At 38.0% G+C, this 18,341-nt stretch overlaps 1 protein-coding gene across 7 annotated transcripts in view; it reads left to right on the top strand.

Annotated features, from left to right (window-relative positions):
• LOC137106490 (serine-rich adhesin for platelets-like) overlaps window positions 1–11,932 on the top strand; it is a 19,540-nt gene extending 7,608 nt beyond the window's left edge. Inside the window, exons 2-6 of one of the 7 annotated variants that reach the window (XR_010911959.1) lie at window positions 3,460–3,703; window positions 3,799–4,090; window positions 4,478–7,318; window positions 7,424–7,487; window positions 7,634–11,932. Coding sequence is in view for 5 of the 7 variants with exons in the window: in XM_067489835.1 (XP_067345936.1) it covers window positions 3,701–3,703; window positions 3,799–4,090; window positions 4,478–7,303; window positions 7,424–7,487; window positions 7,634–7,643 (3,195 nt within the window). In the remaining 2 variants the exon portion in view is untranslated. Of the gene's footprint in view, window positions 1–3,459; window positions 4,091–4,477; window positions 7,319–7,423 lie in introns of all 7 variants that reach the window. The other 6 variants (XR_010911960.1, XM_067489835.1, XM_067489839.1 and 3 more) reach the window with 6 other exon arrangements.
• Window positions 11,933–18,341: the final 6,409 nt, after the last annotated feature.

Consider the following 18,341-nt stretch of genomic DNA (forward strand, 5'->3'; position numbering starts at 1 on the left):
CCAGCGGGCCTGCTCTAGAAAGAGTCCCGGTGGTTTCAAATGGACAATAAAGGCCAATGTCCTCATTGGGACCTTCAATGCTGCAGACATTTTTCCGTACCCTTCCCCAGATCTGTGCCTTGATACAATCCTGTCTCAGAGGTCTACAGACAATTCCTTTGACTTAATTTGCAAAGATGTCGAACAAACTTTTTTTTACTTTGTCATTATGGGGTATCGTTTGTAGAACATTGCTGAAAGTTAATTCCGTGCGATCTACCCACACTACCTTTGCGATCAACCGGTCAATCGCGATCGATACTACATTCTATCACATAATGTGATAGGACCTAGTCTGTCCTTGCACGTCATTGGCCACATGGTGTGCCCATCAAAATAAAGTCCTACCCCTGTCTGCATCAATTTTCAGCAGAGCTGAGCAAGAGCAGTTGAAGATTTGGAGAGAGAGATGAGAGAGCCTGCTAGAGATGCAGGCTTATAGACTCTGAAACCATTAAGTTGTCACTTGATGGTTATCTGGGGGTTGTTGTTCAACCATGATTTCTTGTGTGTTCCTGGAGTTAAATGAGTTAGATTGTGAACAATCGTGTAAGTAGTAATGAAAGAACTGCATTGTAAGCGTTTGATAAGTGGTTTAATTGTCCACCTATTCTGAGTCATTTCAGTCTGACCTATTATTTCTCTTAACACCTCATTCTGTCCAGAACGAGGACAATCCTTTAGGAGTGACCCTTGTCTTTAAGGTGCATTTGTGAAGTGGTTGTTTAGTTCTTCCAATGTACAAATCTGTACATTCCTCTCTGTATTACGTGTTGCGAAACAGATTCTCCCTAGTGCTGGGATTGAAATGGACGGGGATGTACATTTACGTTACATTCAGGTTTATTAAAGGCCACGTCCTTGCTCTTACTGGATGTTTTTGTGGATTTGATAATGGCCCATCTGTTTTAATTTACAAGCATCATTATGGTACAAAACTTAGGCTGCGGAAAACTGATGATTTGAGACAGCAGCATGGTGCAGGTACATAATATGGACATTGCGCTACGAGTCTTGAAGGATAAAGTCGGCATAATGTCAGCAACATCTTACTTGGACAATTGTGTTCACACATACCCCCTCCTGACAAAATCATCATGTCAGAATTCCAGTGCATGTCTGTCATGGATAAACTCAGACCACAACATGTCAATATATTAAGAAAATAAATGTATTGCACAATGGTACATAGTGGTACCAATTTGTATGATTAAATTTCATCACTTTGCACTGAGTCTGACTGATTATTGGTGCTGGTCTAAATGACTCAATCACAGGACATTAGCAATCTGGCTTATTAAAACATTAGTGAAAAGAAACTAGATGCATCTATTTATGGCCACAAAATACACATAATAAAATGTGTATTTCTGTGCTCAACATTAGGTCTGTTACAAATATGTGTGAGCCAACCAAGGGTTTCCTCAGATTCAGGTTTTGTTTTATGTAGTATGTATTGTGCTGTGTTATGTTTCTGTGTACTGATGTCATTAGTGACTTCTTATAGCAAGTTTGCCTTTGATGATTGCCTTTGAAGTTTGTTGTCCAGTTGTCAAGGAAACAACAGATAGCAATGATTTTTGTTACAAGAGAGTGCAGTTCAGCTCAGCTCAGCTACTGAAGAGTGCAGACGTGACACTGTAGCTGGAGCAGAGGAACTGACTACAAGGTGGTGTGGACCACAACAAGGTAGAAGAAAAAGGTTCAGTGTGTAGCTGTGGAGGCACATGGATTCTTACAGAGTTCTGCAAGTTCAGCCATACTTTGAGAAACTTGTTTGAAGATGTTTGTGAAATTATTCTACTTAAATTTGTATGTTCAATTGATCTGTCATCTGCTACGTTCAGAAGCAAGTACAATAAATGTTCAATGTTCGTCACAATGATCAAAAACCATGTCCGGAGTGAAGTATTTGCTGGAGCGTCAGATTCGATTAAGACCGACTCTAAATAATGGAGAGAGAAGTCATAATAGCCCTGTGGCGCAGGAAGGTAGAGCGGTTGTCCACTAATCTCCCAGTTGTAGATTCAATCCCCGGCTCCTCCGGTTACATGTCAAAGTGTCCTTGAGCAAGACACTGTACCCCAACTTAGTTGCTCCCAGTGAGCGTTGGCCAGCTGCATAGCAGCTCCCCCACACCGGTGTGTGAGTGTGTGTGTGATTGTGAGTGCGAATGGGTGAATAAGAAGTATAAGGCGCTTTGAATGCCAATAGGTAGAAAGGCGTTATATAATTAAGTGCTGATCATGTAAGTTGATCCAGATAGCGTGGAGAAACGAAATACTTACATTTATCAATAAATCTGGGTTTTGAGTTTTAAAGTTTATATAACTCTTAAACATTGCCCCATATCTCTAGGGATGCCCCTAGCATTTTAATTTTTTTTCCATTCAGTTTTTGTTCTTTTTCGAGCATTCCTACATTACCGTAAAAACATACCAAAGCAAAAAAAATTGCTCAGTTGTCACTTCAAACTTGCTACTGTACTACTTTGCTGTTTCTGGTTACCAAAATTTAATCTGATTACCGTAAGTGACTTCTGCTTGTGAGCCTAAACAACAAAGCTATACAAGTGACCAACACTTACCAAGATTAATCTTCAAGTGGGTAAATGAGAAAGTTTGTTACATATTCTACCCTATATGTTTAGCTAGCACCTAATCCTCTATCAGTAGGGGTTGACTAGCCTTAAGATCATAAACTAAATCTTCATTAACACTACCACACCCCAAAAAACACAAGAACATAACATAGTAAGCCAAATAATGAATAGCAATCTCTTGTAGCCTTATTTTTACGCTTGGTTGCTGTCTTTTTCAACTTGCTGTGTCCATAATTGGCCTCTTGCCTCCTCTTCTATTTTGAGTTGTATACGAAGTAAAAGTTTCATGTTAAATTTTGGTTGTTATTGCTTCATCTTACAGGTCAATAAATTCATGTTGTAGATAAGGTTTATATGAATATGAGACCAGCCACCTACTAATTTTGCTTTTTTGTTTCCTAGAAATTATCATGATTAATAAAAAGTTTTCACTTAAAAGATAGCTCTTCATGCAATGCATTCTGGATATCCACATAGCAAAAGGATAGATCTACCATTCACAGCAGCATCAGATTAATGTCAAGTGATAGTCCTTTTCCAATGGTTTACCCAAATGGAAAACAAAGAAATATGGTTGCCAACCAGTACTCTGTGGATTTTGGAGTGGCTTATTGTCCAGGTCAGGCAGAAAGGATATACACAAACACAACATTTTCCACCTCTTCACCACCACAGCAGAAATGACCCAGAATCCCAAACCTCAGAAGCTTGCAGAAGCAGATTCGCTAGTAATAACGTTTACTCATGGCCAGATGTGACTGCACAGCACAGCAGTTATTCTGAGATGTCAGCTAATAAAAACTCTCTCTCCTTTTCAGCTGGTACCATCTCTACATCACTTGAGGGAGACTGTATGGGACAGGATATGCGTTCTGTGCCTGAGAACAGAAATCTGACATCCAGCGCACTGCTGTGTGCCTTACTCAAAGCAAATTCTCCAGATTATAGTTCACTGCAATATTACAAAAAGACTACTACTACTACTGCCAACATGATACTAGTTCTCATTTTCCAGATAGGAGACATGTCAGAATGTAAAAAATGTGCTACCTGTTCTAAATGGTGAACATACAAAAGCTCAAAATCTGGATTGTTTACGTGGAACTAATTTGACCTACTGCCAACCGCCATTTTCTTTTTCTTCTCCATTTGGTCAGATGGCCAATCAACCTCCTACAGATGACCAAATATGGGACTATATTAAAAAGAGACTTTCATGTTATACCAATGGTTCAACTCAGCAACGCATAACCACCAGTGAGGACAGCAGGGACTCCACTCTTCAGTTAAGTAGTGTTGCCCATCTCCCCAAACCTGTCTCTGAAGAATATGTGGAGAGACCGAGTCTCATGTATTCGATAATGGAGCAGTCCTCTATTGCAGAACGACAAGCGGCTAAAGATGTTTCCTTATCTCCTAAGACTACAGTTGCATCAGAGAAACAAACAGGTACCCTGGCCTCTGCCACAGAACACTCAAAACATGTACGTAAAAATGAATCTGTTAAGAAGAGTGCATCTATAGATTTGCATTTGCCATTTAAAAAACACATGGATGTAGCTATGTTTAATGCTTGTGGGAAAAATGTATGTTCAGATGACTGTGGAGATAAAACATTTATTAGCACTAATGAAAGTCTCCATAGCAAATGGATTGATAAATTCATTGGGAATGGTGGCATGGCTAATCTTTATTATTCATTAACTGCACTGAAGGAGCTGATTGCTAGTTTGGAGAAAGTAGAGATCATTGCAGAAGTGGAAAACTTTTCTGAAGTCATAATGCAACAATATTGGGATGGAAACATAGATAACGTTCGTCTTTTTACATCCACAGAATATCCACAAATTATCTCGAAAGTCGCTGCCACTTGCACAAAAAATGAAGATGAGAGTCCAGTGGTTCTCGGAGCAGTGCCTCCAGTGGCCTTGGATGAGGTGACTAAGAAGTATTCCAACAAGTTGTTCAACTGCAGCTCAATTTATGAAGAATGCAAAACTCCTTTTTCAAATATCAACCAGAATTTGGATGAAATGGACACCTGTAAAGAAGTAACTGCACATTCCAAGATAAATTCATCAATTCAAATTGTTAATGTGGTGTCACTTAACGCAAACCAACAGCTGCGCAAGAAAAGTTGTGAAGATGCAAGGAAGGATGCAGGTCTTGTGCATTCAAACAGAGATTTATTTGTAGCACTTTCAGAAAATGAACAACCCTCTAAATCTGAAAACAAGCATGAGCAAACATTCTTGGTGAATAATATGAAAGATCCACAATATGAAGACATTTCAGATTATGAGGACACATCACAACTGTTGCCAAAACTCCCAAACTCTGAGCAAGAGGAATTAAGAGTCCCAGATGTACAGTATGAAGATATAAGTGAAGATGAAAATCCTCAGATTGAGAACATTGCAGTAGAAACAGCATCCCTTAAAAAATTGCCTGAAAACAACAGTAAGCGGTTAACATTTGAAAAGGAAGGCGGAAGACCTCTGGAATGTCAAACAAACTGCTCTTCATTATGCAGTTCCTTCTCTGCTTTAAAAAATGAAACTGGTGATCAGATGGATGATGATTGGATAGTCCTCCCTATAAGCATATCAGACCTTAAATTTGAAGAAGAAGAAGAAGCCCAGAATGACCTAGGCATAATTGTGTTGCAAGCTGGTGATACTGAGTCCATAAAAAGTCTGGGTGACACAAGTCCCAAAGAAAAGCCAGCATCAGACCCAGGATCAGCTTCCGTGCTTTATCAGATAGAGGAGTTTGACACGCTTGAAAGTTTTCTGCTATCCAAAACTGCACAATTCAGAAGATCAAGCAGGAGTTCACCTATAAAGGAAATGGACCCTATGACAGAACCTCATAAACTTCAGAACAGACGGGAGTCCTACTCTGATTCTGAAGACAATTGTGAAACAGATGACAGTTGTAATTACTCACCTGCACCGGAACATAACTATTTAACAGTGCCCAGCCATTTGCTCAAAAGTCCAACACCTGTGCCCTCAGACAAAGGTGAATCTGCACCAGAAAAAGAACATGAGGCTACACATCCACATATTGGTCAAATGAGGCACTCAGAATATTTCAAAACAGATAAACAGAATATTTCAAAAAAGGATGATATAATAATTCTTGACTCTGACACTGAGGATGAAAGTGACCAAAACTCCACAAAGACTGCAAAAAGGAAGAGAGAGTCGTCAAGCTCAGAGGACAGAGAAGAGCTTTCCTGTAGTGGACAAAGAGGGCATTTAGTTAAGACTGTGGACAATGTGGGTGAAACCTTTAAAGAAATGTTACACAAAAACACTGCACAACAGTGCCAACCTAAACTTGAGTCCAACATAAAAAATATTTCAACACAAAACATTGTAATAATCCTGGACTCTGACCCAGAGGATGAAGGTGAAAAAAATTACCAGAAAACAAACTGTAAGGAAGTATTCCTTTCAGGTTCAGAGGATGGTGGCAAAATCAGAAAGACCGAGCAGTTGACGGAACCTAAGGTTGACTCTGACTGTATTCAAGAGGCCAAAGGACAGACTACTTCACAAAGAGCAGTTTACCATAGCTCTGACAAAGTGGGACAAAAAGATCTTAACCAGAACAAGAAGGCCACAATGGATAGAATTCTTTCATCAGCATCAGATAATAGTGGCAGTGCCTCGTTTACTGTACAAAACAGACATTCTGCTGAAACCATGAACAGTGTTTATAGAACTACCAGTGAAAATCCTCAAAAAAAGACACTGTTATTTAAAGACTCACCAAACAAGGTCCCCCAATCTGTTGGTAAGGAAGCAGACTCCATTTCGGATCGTAATACTTTGATTAATCCTCTTTATGTTCCCAATGAATCACAATCCGGCACGCACTTGAAATGTGCAAAAGATTCCAAAGGCACATTTAGCAAAGATGAAACACAGTCTCTTAAGACCTTCACAACAACCAGCAAAAAGACTGACTTACTAGACTTGAACAAAAATGACCAAGAAAGATGTGTGCCCAAACCAAAATCTGGAAATAAGAGCCACTGCAAAAAGAAAACCAATATTCTGATTAACGAATCAAAACCCCAAGCAAGATCTGGTTCCAGAGAGCCTCTATTGTCTAACCAAGAAGGCCCATCAACTTCAAGTTGTTTGACTTCCCCAGATAAACAACCTTTTGAAATCTGCCGAAGCTCAGCCTCCTCTAAAGATTTGTCTCTGTCTGCAGAAAGTTCTGCTTTCCATGGCCTTCCTAAATCTAAGCCCTGCACATCTGATCCCGCGTATTTGCATTCATCCAAACTAAAGCGTTCCCTCTCTTATAACAACACCTCAACATTAGACCATACTCACTCTCCCTCACAAGGCCCACCATCCTCTGCACCCATACAGTTAACAGCAAAGAGGCGAGCAGTGGAGGATTGGTCCAATAGCTATGTCCCAGTAGGGAGAGGCAGAAGAAGTAGCCTGGGGACGGAGTGCTCGAGAACCACAAGTTATATTACAAACAGGAATGCAAGACCCACATCTCGTCACAGTAACAGAGCACCCAGACAGAGCCACAAGTCCCACAAGTTTACCACCCCCCTGATGAAAAGAGCCATGTTTGAAGCCAAACAGTGGACAAAAGAGATAAATCGAGGCACCTCAAGGGAACGGAGTGTGTTATTTTGAAGTATTGTGTTTTATTTTTATGGTGTTACATTTTTCACACATAAATTAGACATGTTTCGATATACCTAATATAAATGAATGTTTCAAACCCCGATTCTTGCCATAGGGAGCTCCGTGGGCAAAGGTTGCAAGTGGCTAGAGAAGCCAACATTGTCAAGGCCAAACAACAGGTGATGCTTTACACATTGACTAATATGGCTTCCATGCATAACTGGACTGTTTAATTTCACCAGGATTTTTGGGTGTTAAGATGCAGACAATCTTTTTATTTCTACTTATTCTATTACTATTCTATCTTTATTTATTTATATAATAGAAGGTTCTAGCAGGAAGATGAAGATGTTCAGATCCCATCCAGGACCGAATCCGTGAGACATGTCAACATCAATAATGGAAGTTTCAGATGGGCTGTTTGTGGGGAGAAACAGCAGTTCTCACAAAACGGAATTTTTTTTTTTTTTTTTTTTCCTCCTTAGCATTTGTGTATAGTACAATTACACACAATGATATAATGTGTATATATATGTATTAAAAAAACGAAATTCTCTGGATTTTTAACTGTTTGTACAGTACGTACAGAAATTGTACGTTCTCATGTGAAAACTAGTGTACTTTTTTTCAGCTACCTCACAATGTTTTTGAACACATTTACTTAAATGTTTAATCTTTTAAAAATGCTTTGTGTAGGATGTTTTTCACTTTTTAAAGTTAACATTATTTTTCTACTACACAGCAAAAGTTTGATTACACTAATTCAAACAACAATGTTTTTGTTATTGATGTCAAAATACATATAGTCCTATGGATCCATTGCTTATTGACTCTGTACTTGGTCACCACTACATTGAGACATTGCAATACAGATCCACAGCTTAAAACTGACCCTTATTTTGAAAGATGCACACCAGTTCCTGTAATAAACCAAATATAGTGATTTGCTCACCTTTAACTATACTGTTCATTTGACTGTGATTGCATGTTTAGCGGGAACCACAAAGTTTAAGCTCCCATAGCACCAAACTTGTGTCATACATTTATACATTTGTGATAATGGGGGAGCCCTTGTCACACTTGTCATTACTTCAATCAATCTTTTTTTAGCTGTTAGGGAAATTAAGAATTTTAGGACTCTTAAAGAATTTAGTGGTATTGGCTTTAATGTAACATGACTCCACAATGATGTAAACAGAAAATATCTAATAAAAAGGGTTTTCTATCTATTGTAATAAAGTTTTGGTCAGTTGACAGGGAACCACATCTATGCGTAAGTGTTGGCAGGATGTGTACTTTATTAGGAGGTTAGTTTTTTTTACTTTGTAAATTTAACGAGTGATACCAGGTTTAGGAATATAGTTTTAGATATAGATAGTTATAGAGTTCTGCAAAAAATAAATACAGGCATTAAAGCTTACTTTTAAAATGCATCAAATATCATTAAAACCACTAGTGTCACCACTAAATATGGGTTTGCCACAGTGAAACACTTAATGCATGTTGATTTGACAGGATTTTTTTATGCTTGGTATCCTCCCATTTTGTCCAGGCTCAGGACCGCCACTAGGCTATGCCTTGATGGTTCTAAACAGATCATCATATCTAAAATACATCATCGTAACATATCATCCCAGTAGACCACTTCGATCTCAGAATGCAGGCCTACTTTTGCTTCACAAAATTAACAAAGGTAGAATGAGATGCAGCGCATTTAGCTCTTAAGTCCCTTTTCTGTGGAACCAGCTCCCAGTTCAGATTCGGAAAGCAGACACCCTCTCTACTTTTAAACTTGGTTTAAAACCTTTCTCTTTGATAGAGCTTATAGTTAGTTATACTTATGCTGCTATAGGCTTAGACTGCTGGGGGACCCACCCCCTGATGCACTGACCTCGTTTGCTCCTCTTGTCCCTCTCTCCTCCTTTTTCGCCCCACATTTATTTGTCACCACTGTATGACATTAGCTACAAGGTTGTTCAAAATAATAGCAGTACAATGATTCTCAGAAAACAAACAAGACCCAGCATTCATGATATGCAGCTCTTAAGGCTGTGCAATTGGGCAATTAGTTGAAAAGGGTGTGTTCAAAAAATAGCATTGTGGCATTCAATCACTGAGGTCATCAATTTTGTGAAAAAACAGGTGTGAATCAGGTGGCCCCCTATTTAAGGATGAAGCCAGCACTTTGTTGAACAAGCATTTGAAAGCCTGAGGAAAATGGGTCGTTCAAGACATTGTTCAGAAGAACAGTGTACTTTGATTAAAAAGGTGATTGGAGAGGGGGAAACCTATAAAGAGGTGCAAAAAATGATAGGCTGTTCAACTAAAATGATCTCCAATGCCTTAAGATGTAGAGCAAAACCAGAGAGACGTGGAATAATATGGAAGACAATCATCAAAATGGGATAATACCCAGAATGGCTCAGCCAATGATCAGCTCCAGGATGATCAAATACAGTCTGGAGTTACCTGTAAGTACTGTGACAGTTAAAAGATGTCTGTGTGAAGCTAATCTATCTTCAAGAATCCCCCACAAAGTCCCTCTGTTAAATAAAAGGCATGTGCAGAAGAGGTTACAATTTGCCAAAGAACACATCAACTGGCATAAAGAGAAATGGAGGAACATTTTGTGGACTGATGAGAGTAAAATTTTGGGTACAAGGGCCACAGACAGTTTGTGAGACGACCTCCAAACTCTGAATTCAAGCCACAGTACACAGTGAATACAGTGAAACACAGTGGTGCAAGCATCATGATATGGGCATGTTTCTCCTACTATGGTGTTGGGACTGTTTATCGCATACCAGGGATCATGGATCATGTCAAAATACTTGAAGACGTCATGTTGTCTTATGCTGAACAGAACATGCCCTTGAAATGGTTGTTTCAACAAGACAATGACCCCAAACACACTAGTAAACTAGTAAAGTCTAAAACGAATGTTATGGAGTGGCCAGTCCAATCCCCGGACCTTAATCGAGAACTTGTGGGGTGATATCAAAAATGCTGTTGCTGAAGCAAAACCAAGAAATGTACATGAATTGTGGAATGTTGTTAAAGAATCATGGAGTGGAATAACAGCTGAGAGGTGCCACAAGTTGGTTGACTCCATGCCACACTGATGTCAAGCAGTTTTAAAAACTGGTCATACAACAAAATTCACAGGATTGCTAAATCCTAGAAACAAAAACGTTTGTACAAACTAGTTTTGAGTTTGTACATAACGGCAGACAATAATATTTTTTTAAACACATACCTTTTAACTAATTGCCCAATTGCACAGCCTTAAGAGCTGCACATCATGAATGCTGGGTCTTGTTTGTTTTCTGAGAATCTACTGCAACTTGTGGTAACTTGTTTGCCACGTAGCAATAAAAATATACTAAAAACCTGAATTATTCTGGTTAGTCACATTGTACTGCTATTATTTTGAACAACCCTGTATGTGTATTCTTTCTCCTGTAGTTGTCTTTTTTGTTCTGTCCTCCTCTCTCTGTCCCTTTCCGCAGGTGTCCCTGGCTTTGAAGCTGTGTGTTTTCCGGTGCACAGCAACTTGTCCTACCCACCTGCCAGATGAGTTTTTGTTGCTCTTTTTGTTTTCTCTCTCCACTTTCTACTCATCCCAACTGGTCAAGGCAGATGGCCGCCCACTCTATGCCTGGTCCTGCTGAAAGTTTCTTCCATTTAAGGGAGTTTTTCCTCTCCACTGTTGCCAAGTGGGAATTGTTGGATACTCTCTATACATCTTTATAGTCTTGACTTTATTCTGTAAAGTGCCTTGAGATTATTTTGTTGTGAATTGGCGCTATATAAATAAAGTTGAATTGAATTAAATAGATCTCCTTAGAGATTGTCTGTATTGTAGTTTTTACTATTTTTTTCCCAGTAATTTTGTTAGATACTGTGTAAATGACCTGCATTAAAAAAAGTCATTTGTAGTCTCAAATTATTTTTGTCATAGATCATTCTTCACTCTTTCTGTCTCTTTGCCAGAAATATATAAATGTTCTGAAGTATGAGTACTTAAGAGCATTAGGGATACTATAAAATTGATTTTGTTTTTTTGTAGAACAGTGAGCAAGATATTAATCAACTGGTCAGTGTAACCATTGTGTTTCTAACTCTTACTTGGTTTGTTTTTATTGACACTAATCAATTTGGTATATTTTCAGGGCTGGTTCTCTGAAAAGAGAGGACATCTATTTAGTAAAAGGTAAAGTTTGTAATGTTCCATATTTTTGTGGCTGTAAACAAATCCATTAAAAAACTAAAACCTACAATAAATTCACTATAAATCTAGAACTTCAATGTGTTGTTGACTGGATTTCACAGAATAGTGAATCAATCACATTGTCACAAAAATGTAATAAATCACCAGGATGTTTAAAATTTAGAGACTAGACTTTGACAAATGTAGGCATTTATTAGTAATAGAGAGTCTATTAGATGTTTGTCATGTAAATTCAAGTGTTCTTTTTTCCCCAGCGACGTGATAATGATTGAACATTTGGATTTACTTAAATGCTTAATATCTTTTAAAACCTTTTGTTTAACATTCCTCTCCCTGAGATGACTTTGTTGTGAATTGGCGTTGTATAAATAAAGTTGAATTGAATTGATTACACTAATTCTGACAATGTTTTTATTAATAATGACAAAATACATATAGTCCCATAGAGTCATTGCTTATTGGCTTGTGTACTTCCAGTTTCACCACTAGATGGAAGCATTGCAGTAGAGATCCCACCCTACCGTTAGCGTCTGTTTTGAATGATAAGTTCCTGTGATAAACTATTAAAATGGATCCTTAAAATGTATGAAATACAATCAAAACCACCAACAAAGTTCTATCACAAAATAATAATGCTCAGTTTTTTAAGATTTACATTAATTACTTTTGTGGCATTTGTTACATTTCACAAATTGTCCTTTTAGGCCTAATAAATCACACAAAAATAACGAAATTGGCCTAAAATGAGTGTATAATTATTACTTTCAAATATTATTAAGGGACAGAAGATAATTGGGAAATTAAGTTAAATTCAGAAGCAATACATAAACTGTATGTATTGTTACATGCTAGGGTAGGTGGCACTGTGGGGTTTTCTGTCCTGAACCAATCTGCTGCTAAACTGCTTTACAAAAGGGGGCAGCTCCTTTATCTGATGCCCTTTTTTTTTTTGTTATGAGCCTCTTGCTTGAACTTTGCCATGTTTTGCTCTGTATTTCTAGATTATGATGTGGTGGAAGGCGGGATATAGGTAAATGTGGGTACCCTGTACATGTGCAACACATGGTTATAAGGTTGGTGCCTTATTGTACATTTAAAATATAAGCAGTTATAGACTAGACAGCCAGGCTGTTGTTTTGATTTTTGTTTCCTCACCCATGCTGTAGGTAAAGGGAGATGGGCCCTGTTTATATTTAATTTATTTCTTTGAGTTGGCACGAACTCCTGGTCCTGTCCCCCCCCCTTGTGTTCAGTAGTTTTTTCAACACACTAAGAATAAACAGTATGTCTTACATATCTGCCCTGGCCTTTTTAATTTCTTTTGGTTGTCTTGTGCTATTGTTACGCCCCCACCCCACAGTGGGCTGCGGGAAGTGGGGGCCTAACAGTGTGTATAGTTTAATATTGTCGTCGCGTCTTCATTTAAGCAACAAAAATGAACAACAAACAACAAAAGCTTAGTGGTTTTAGGGGTTTCAGAGCAGGAAGATGCTACTGTCAAAAAACACTGTACATTACATGTACATAAAAAACAGACATGAATAAATCCTAGATAGTTCATATAAGTTTCTAAACAGATCTCCTCAGGGACTGTCAGTATTGTTCTAATTGATCAAAGCTCATGGGTACAGGTAACCAGATGGTCAGGTATTGGCTTGTTTGTTGTTTTTGAACATCAATGAAAATCAGTGGAACAGAAAATTAAGCTCAAATCAGATTTACAGATCTTACAATGAGAAAGAGAAAGAAAAGACATTGCTGGATTTAGTCTTTTAAAGGATTTGTTGATATTTGAACAAATCCTTTTTCAATAATTTAAACCATACAACACCCAATGTTGTGAATATAAAAACTTTTTATAGCCTTTTTTTCCCACAATGCCTAATATGGTTCTTATGTAATAAACTGTCTGTCTTTTGTTAGGCGTACACTACTTACAAAAGTTAGGGATATTTGACTTTCGTGTGAAATTTATTTAAGTATAAAAAGTTCATGCTACAGTGATATTATTTCATGAGAAGCATGCAATGGTCATTTATTTATCTCAAACAATTTATTGAAACAAAAGCTAACAACAGTAGTGGGTATACCACAACACTATAATTCAGTGTCTCAATAATGTGTCCTTAGGCATTAAGTACAGGTCGACAAGGAGGTCTCATTAATTATTGTCTGCTGAGGGATGGAATATATACAATGTACTTAATAAACTAATTTCTATCTGTGAACAATACCTGATTCTCTGAGAATGTCTTCTGCCATGTCTCTTACACTTTAAAGAGATTGTTTTAATGAATCAATGTCAAACATCTGTGAAACGTTTAGAAATTCCATCATCGTCGTCTTGGACATCTATTTATTTAGTTATAATTAATTTGTCCTTTCAGCTTATCCCATGAATTCAGGACCGACACAGCGGATCTTTGTCCGCATGTTGATTTGGCACAGTTTTTACGCCAGATGCCCTTCCTGACACAACCCTCCCCAATTTCTGCTGGGCTTCGGACTGGCAGAAACTGCACGACTGGGGTTGGGGATGGGCTGTTGGGGGTTCAGTGTCTTGCCCAAGGACACTTAGTCGGTAGATGGCCATTCTACCAACTGAGCCACTGCTGCCCCTGTCATTTTGGCTATATATCTTAATGAAAACAACATTTAATTTGTTAAACTACATGTTTTATCTACCTTAAATACAGTATGTTGCATAGGATCACCTGCATTACAAAGACCCCGCAGCTGGTGGCATCTTTCTGAAATGTGTGGGGTATCTTGCCAGGCTGCCACTTGATGTTAACCCAGTCCTCCTTTCCAAGCATATTCGATTGCATCTTGTATTGTCTACAGGGTGAAAGGAAAATAAATGTCTATTTATGTTTACAGTTCCTTTATGGTTTTGCTTTGTTTCAAAATAATTTAAATTATTTCCATCTACTGGTGAAGAACATGAAGACATTTGAAAGAACCAGAATAGTCACATCAATTTTGAGGCATAGATAACATAATACAATGTGTAAAAAATGCGGCAACTAATGACATAATCTCTAGTCTTCCAATTTCTGTGAGTTGATTGTAAAAGTCAACTTCTATGCTTTAGCATACTCTAGGTATTCCATTTTTCTCCCACTGTCCACATGCATGTACTTAGATAATTGGTGACCATAAATTGCCCATACTTGTGAATGGCTGTCTCTCTGTTCATAAATGGTAAATGGTCTGCACTTATATAGCGCTTTACTTATTGGCACTCAAAGCACTTTACACTGCTTCTCATTCACCAAGGTGGAAAAATAACTGTATATTTTTTGTAATAGGCAAATGCAGAACTCCACAAATCATATGTATGTATATTTTGGACCAACCAAAAACGGTGCTATTCCAAACATAGTGCTTAACAAAAAACATTCCTGTATCAGATCAAGGGTTATAATATTAGAAGATGTGCACACCCAGTTCAAATCATTCAGTCTATAAACTGAGGCCTACAGATACAATCACGGGTTACAATAGTAAAGTAAAAAAATATAACAAATCCTTTCATTTATACTAAGCTGTTTTAAACCCTGCCTGGTCATCTTCTCTATTGTGCCGTGTAAAATCAAATGCATTGTGTAGTGATCCATGGGGTGTAGTTGGCCAGAAGTTTCTGTCGTTTTGAGAATGACTCTAACATTTTATGGCCTGTTGAAGAAATTGTGTAGAAAATAAATAATAGCAAAAATGTTGAGTAATGTTAAGGCTACGGTGAAGCCATGTTTAATCACATCATCATGAGCATGTTTGACAATAGATCATTTTGGCTACAGTTTTGCCTGAAGTCACACTTCAGACATTCTGGGATGACAGTTTGGATGACATTGCTATATCATGATATTAAGAAATATGCATGCATTAAGACATTAATTAAGTGAGGTACGTAATTTAGTAAAACACTTTTTAATTTTAAGAAATAAGACTGGCCTCGCCTATGATGAGTTAATCAGGCCTCAAACTTTGAAATTCCTTGTGCCTTTCTGTTCGACATTCCTTACAACAGCCACAACAACTTCTGTTGATTTGCATGTCCAAAGGGCATAAACCTACAAGGACAAGAACAACAATATTGTAATGACCTCATAGAGCCTTGGCCAACTATTTGCACTTTTAAATAATCTGTAATTCTTACATCCTACTTCAGAAAAATGTTATTAGATTTGTGCACTTCATTTTGCTTTCAAACTTATATCTCATATTTGTAAAACGCTCTGTTTTGGAATTTTTTATTTTATTTGATATATATGGGGCGGCTGTAGCTCAGTTGGTAAAGGCAGTCGTCCACTGACCACAGGGTCAGTGGTGGATCCCTGGCTATATGTGAAATTGTCTCTGGGCAAGACACTGAACCCCCAACAGCCCATTCCCATCCCCAGCTGTGCAGTGCCAGTCCAAGCCCGGTAGTAATTGGGGAGGGTTGCGTCAGGAAGGGCATCCAGCGTAAAATCTGTGCCAAATCAACAATGATCCGCAGTGGCGACCCTGAAATCACAGGATAAGCCAAAAGGACAAAAAAAAAATAATAATAATGTATGTGTATATATAACCTGAACTTTGTCCTGGGATAAACACACTACAGGGTAACTGCAGCTACCTCACGTATGCCTCATTCTTTCCTTAATAATGTTCTTATAGCTCTGGAAATGCCAAGGGACTCTACAAATGAAGTTAATTATACGTTGTGTAGAGTTTGCATTTAAGTGATCAGAAAAAATTACCTATGTGGCGAGCGAATTATGTAGTCATTGCTGAGAAGATTGATACTGCTGACAAAAGTATGACTTGGGAAGCTGGAACCTTTTGTCAAGATAAAGGGAGTTGATCTTGTAAAATGTGTTGGTGGTAAGCTCCATTTCCTGTTCTGGACTTTGATTTTGTAGCCTTTTTCTCCACTCCCTGTTCCCACTTCACCCCTCCAGCTTCACTACTCATCAGTGACCACTGTTTACACCTATTCCACTGCCTATTAAAACTCAGCTCTCCCCTCAGTTCCCTTTCAGATCCTCATCTTTTCTCCTAGATGGAACACCCTGACTTCTGGTTTGCCTGTCTCATGTTATCTGGAATAGTGACTCTTGTAACTGGATATTCACACTCCTGGTTGTTTTTCATGTCTGTTCCTTACCTTTTCTGTTTAGCGTCCACTTTAAAGTTACTGCTTTAAGCGGTTTGCATCTGTTCTTTTGACTGCACTCTGCTTTGATAGTTCTTAGCTCTCCTAGACTGGGTTCAAGTTTATCCCCCTGAGTTATTTCTGGTCCCATTTGTGGTTTTAATTTTCTCTAGATTTGTGTTTTGTATGCATTTGGAATTATTACCTGCTAAGACCAGGTCAGCCTTTTTCCTCCCTCCTGGATTTATTGATTTAATTATTTATATATTTTAAAGTTTCTTCTCTTGATATCCTGTGTTCTTTAATAAATCTGTTAATTTCTCACAACCCATTTCTCTGGTTTGCAGCCATATCCAGGCTATTCTCTTGTTTTATGTGAATGTGATTGTGTTCGCAAGCAGATTCTGACTCTGAATTCTGGGTTTTGTATTTATGTTTGGATACTTTAATCTTACTGCACTAGTTTCATGTTGATTTACTATAGATATGTTTTGTTTGTTTTCTGATTCAGATTCAACCTTTCTAAATTACTTATTGCCAGTTTGAAGATTGTTATTAGTTGCGTATTGTCTTTTGACACACCTGTCTCCAATGTCCTTCTGGATTGAGTTTTGTTCTTACCCTGAATAAAGTTCTTATCACATTCCTTCTCACTGTGTTTACTCTGAGGTCTGTTCTCATACATAATCTGTGACACCCACTACTTAAAGCTGCAGGTGAGGCTTCAACCCAACTTTACCTGTGGGACCCCCTAAGAAGTGAGATGATTCTTCTAAAGATGTTTATCCTGCTTTCATAAACTAACTTCTACAATTACTTTATGTCAACATAAAAAAGGACTGACAAAACAAGCAAAAAATTAAATTTGGAATTTAAATTACTCTCTCTAGTTTGTAAACTCTGTATTATTGCATGTGGTTAATGGGTTAGGCACATCATGTGTCTTTCAATTGTATTTAATTTAATTTGTTTGGAGCTTATCTTTTTAGAACAGTTCACTTAGTAAAATGCACACAAGATCTAATCTAAATACAAATTGTGCATGGTTTAAAAGCATATATCAAGATAAACAGCTTTTGCCTTGTCCCTACAGGGTCAGCACAGCGGAACGTGTTTCACATGTTGATTTGTATGTGTTTTTAAACCAGATGCCCTTCCTGCTGCAACCCTTCATTTTTTTTTTTTGTCCAGGCTTGGGACCGGCACCAAGGTTGCCCTTGGTGGCTAGGTGGGGCCACACCTCGTAGGGTGGGATTTGAACCTGCTGCCTTCTGCATCCCAACCCAATGCTCTAGCACTGAGCCACCAGGCCCCATTTAAAAGCATATATCAATGATTGTAAAAGAAAATACATTTACATTTAGTTATTTAGCAGATGTATTTATCCAAAGCGACTTACACATGAGGAACAAGGCAAACAAAAATCTAAGTCAAGGAGAAAAACATCAAAACTTACATTTCACGAGATGCAAGTGCAAGAAAAGACAGAACTGAAATGTAATTTCTGTTTTTAAATAGATTTAAGTGCATAGGAAGATACGGAAGAGTTTTGTTTTCAGCAGTTTTTTTAATATTGGGAGTAAGTTTGCTGTGAGTGCAGCGTTTTCATTTCACTGAAGAGTTTTGCTTGGTGTCTTTTGTGCAGTGCTGGGACCACCA

Source organism: Channa argus, chromosome 21 (genome assembly GCF_033026475.1).
Source record: "Channa argus isolate prfri chromosome 21, Channa argus male v1.0, whole genome shotgun sequence".
In the NCBI taxonomy this organism is placed as follows: Eukaryota; Metazoa; Chordata; class Actinopteri; order Anabantiformes; family Channidae; genus Channa; species Channa argus.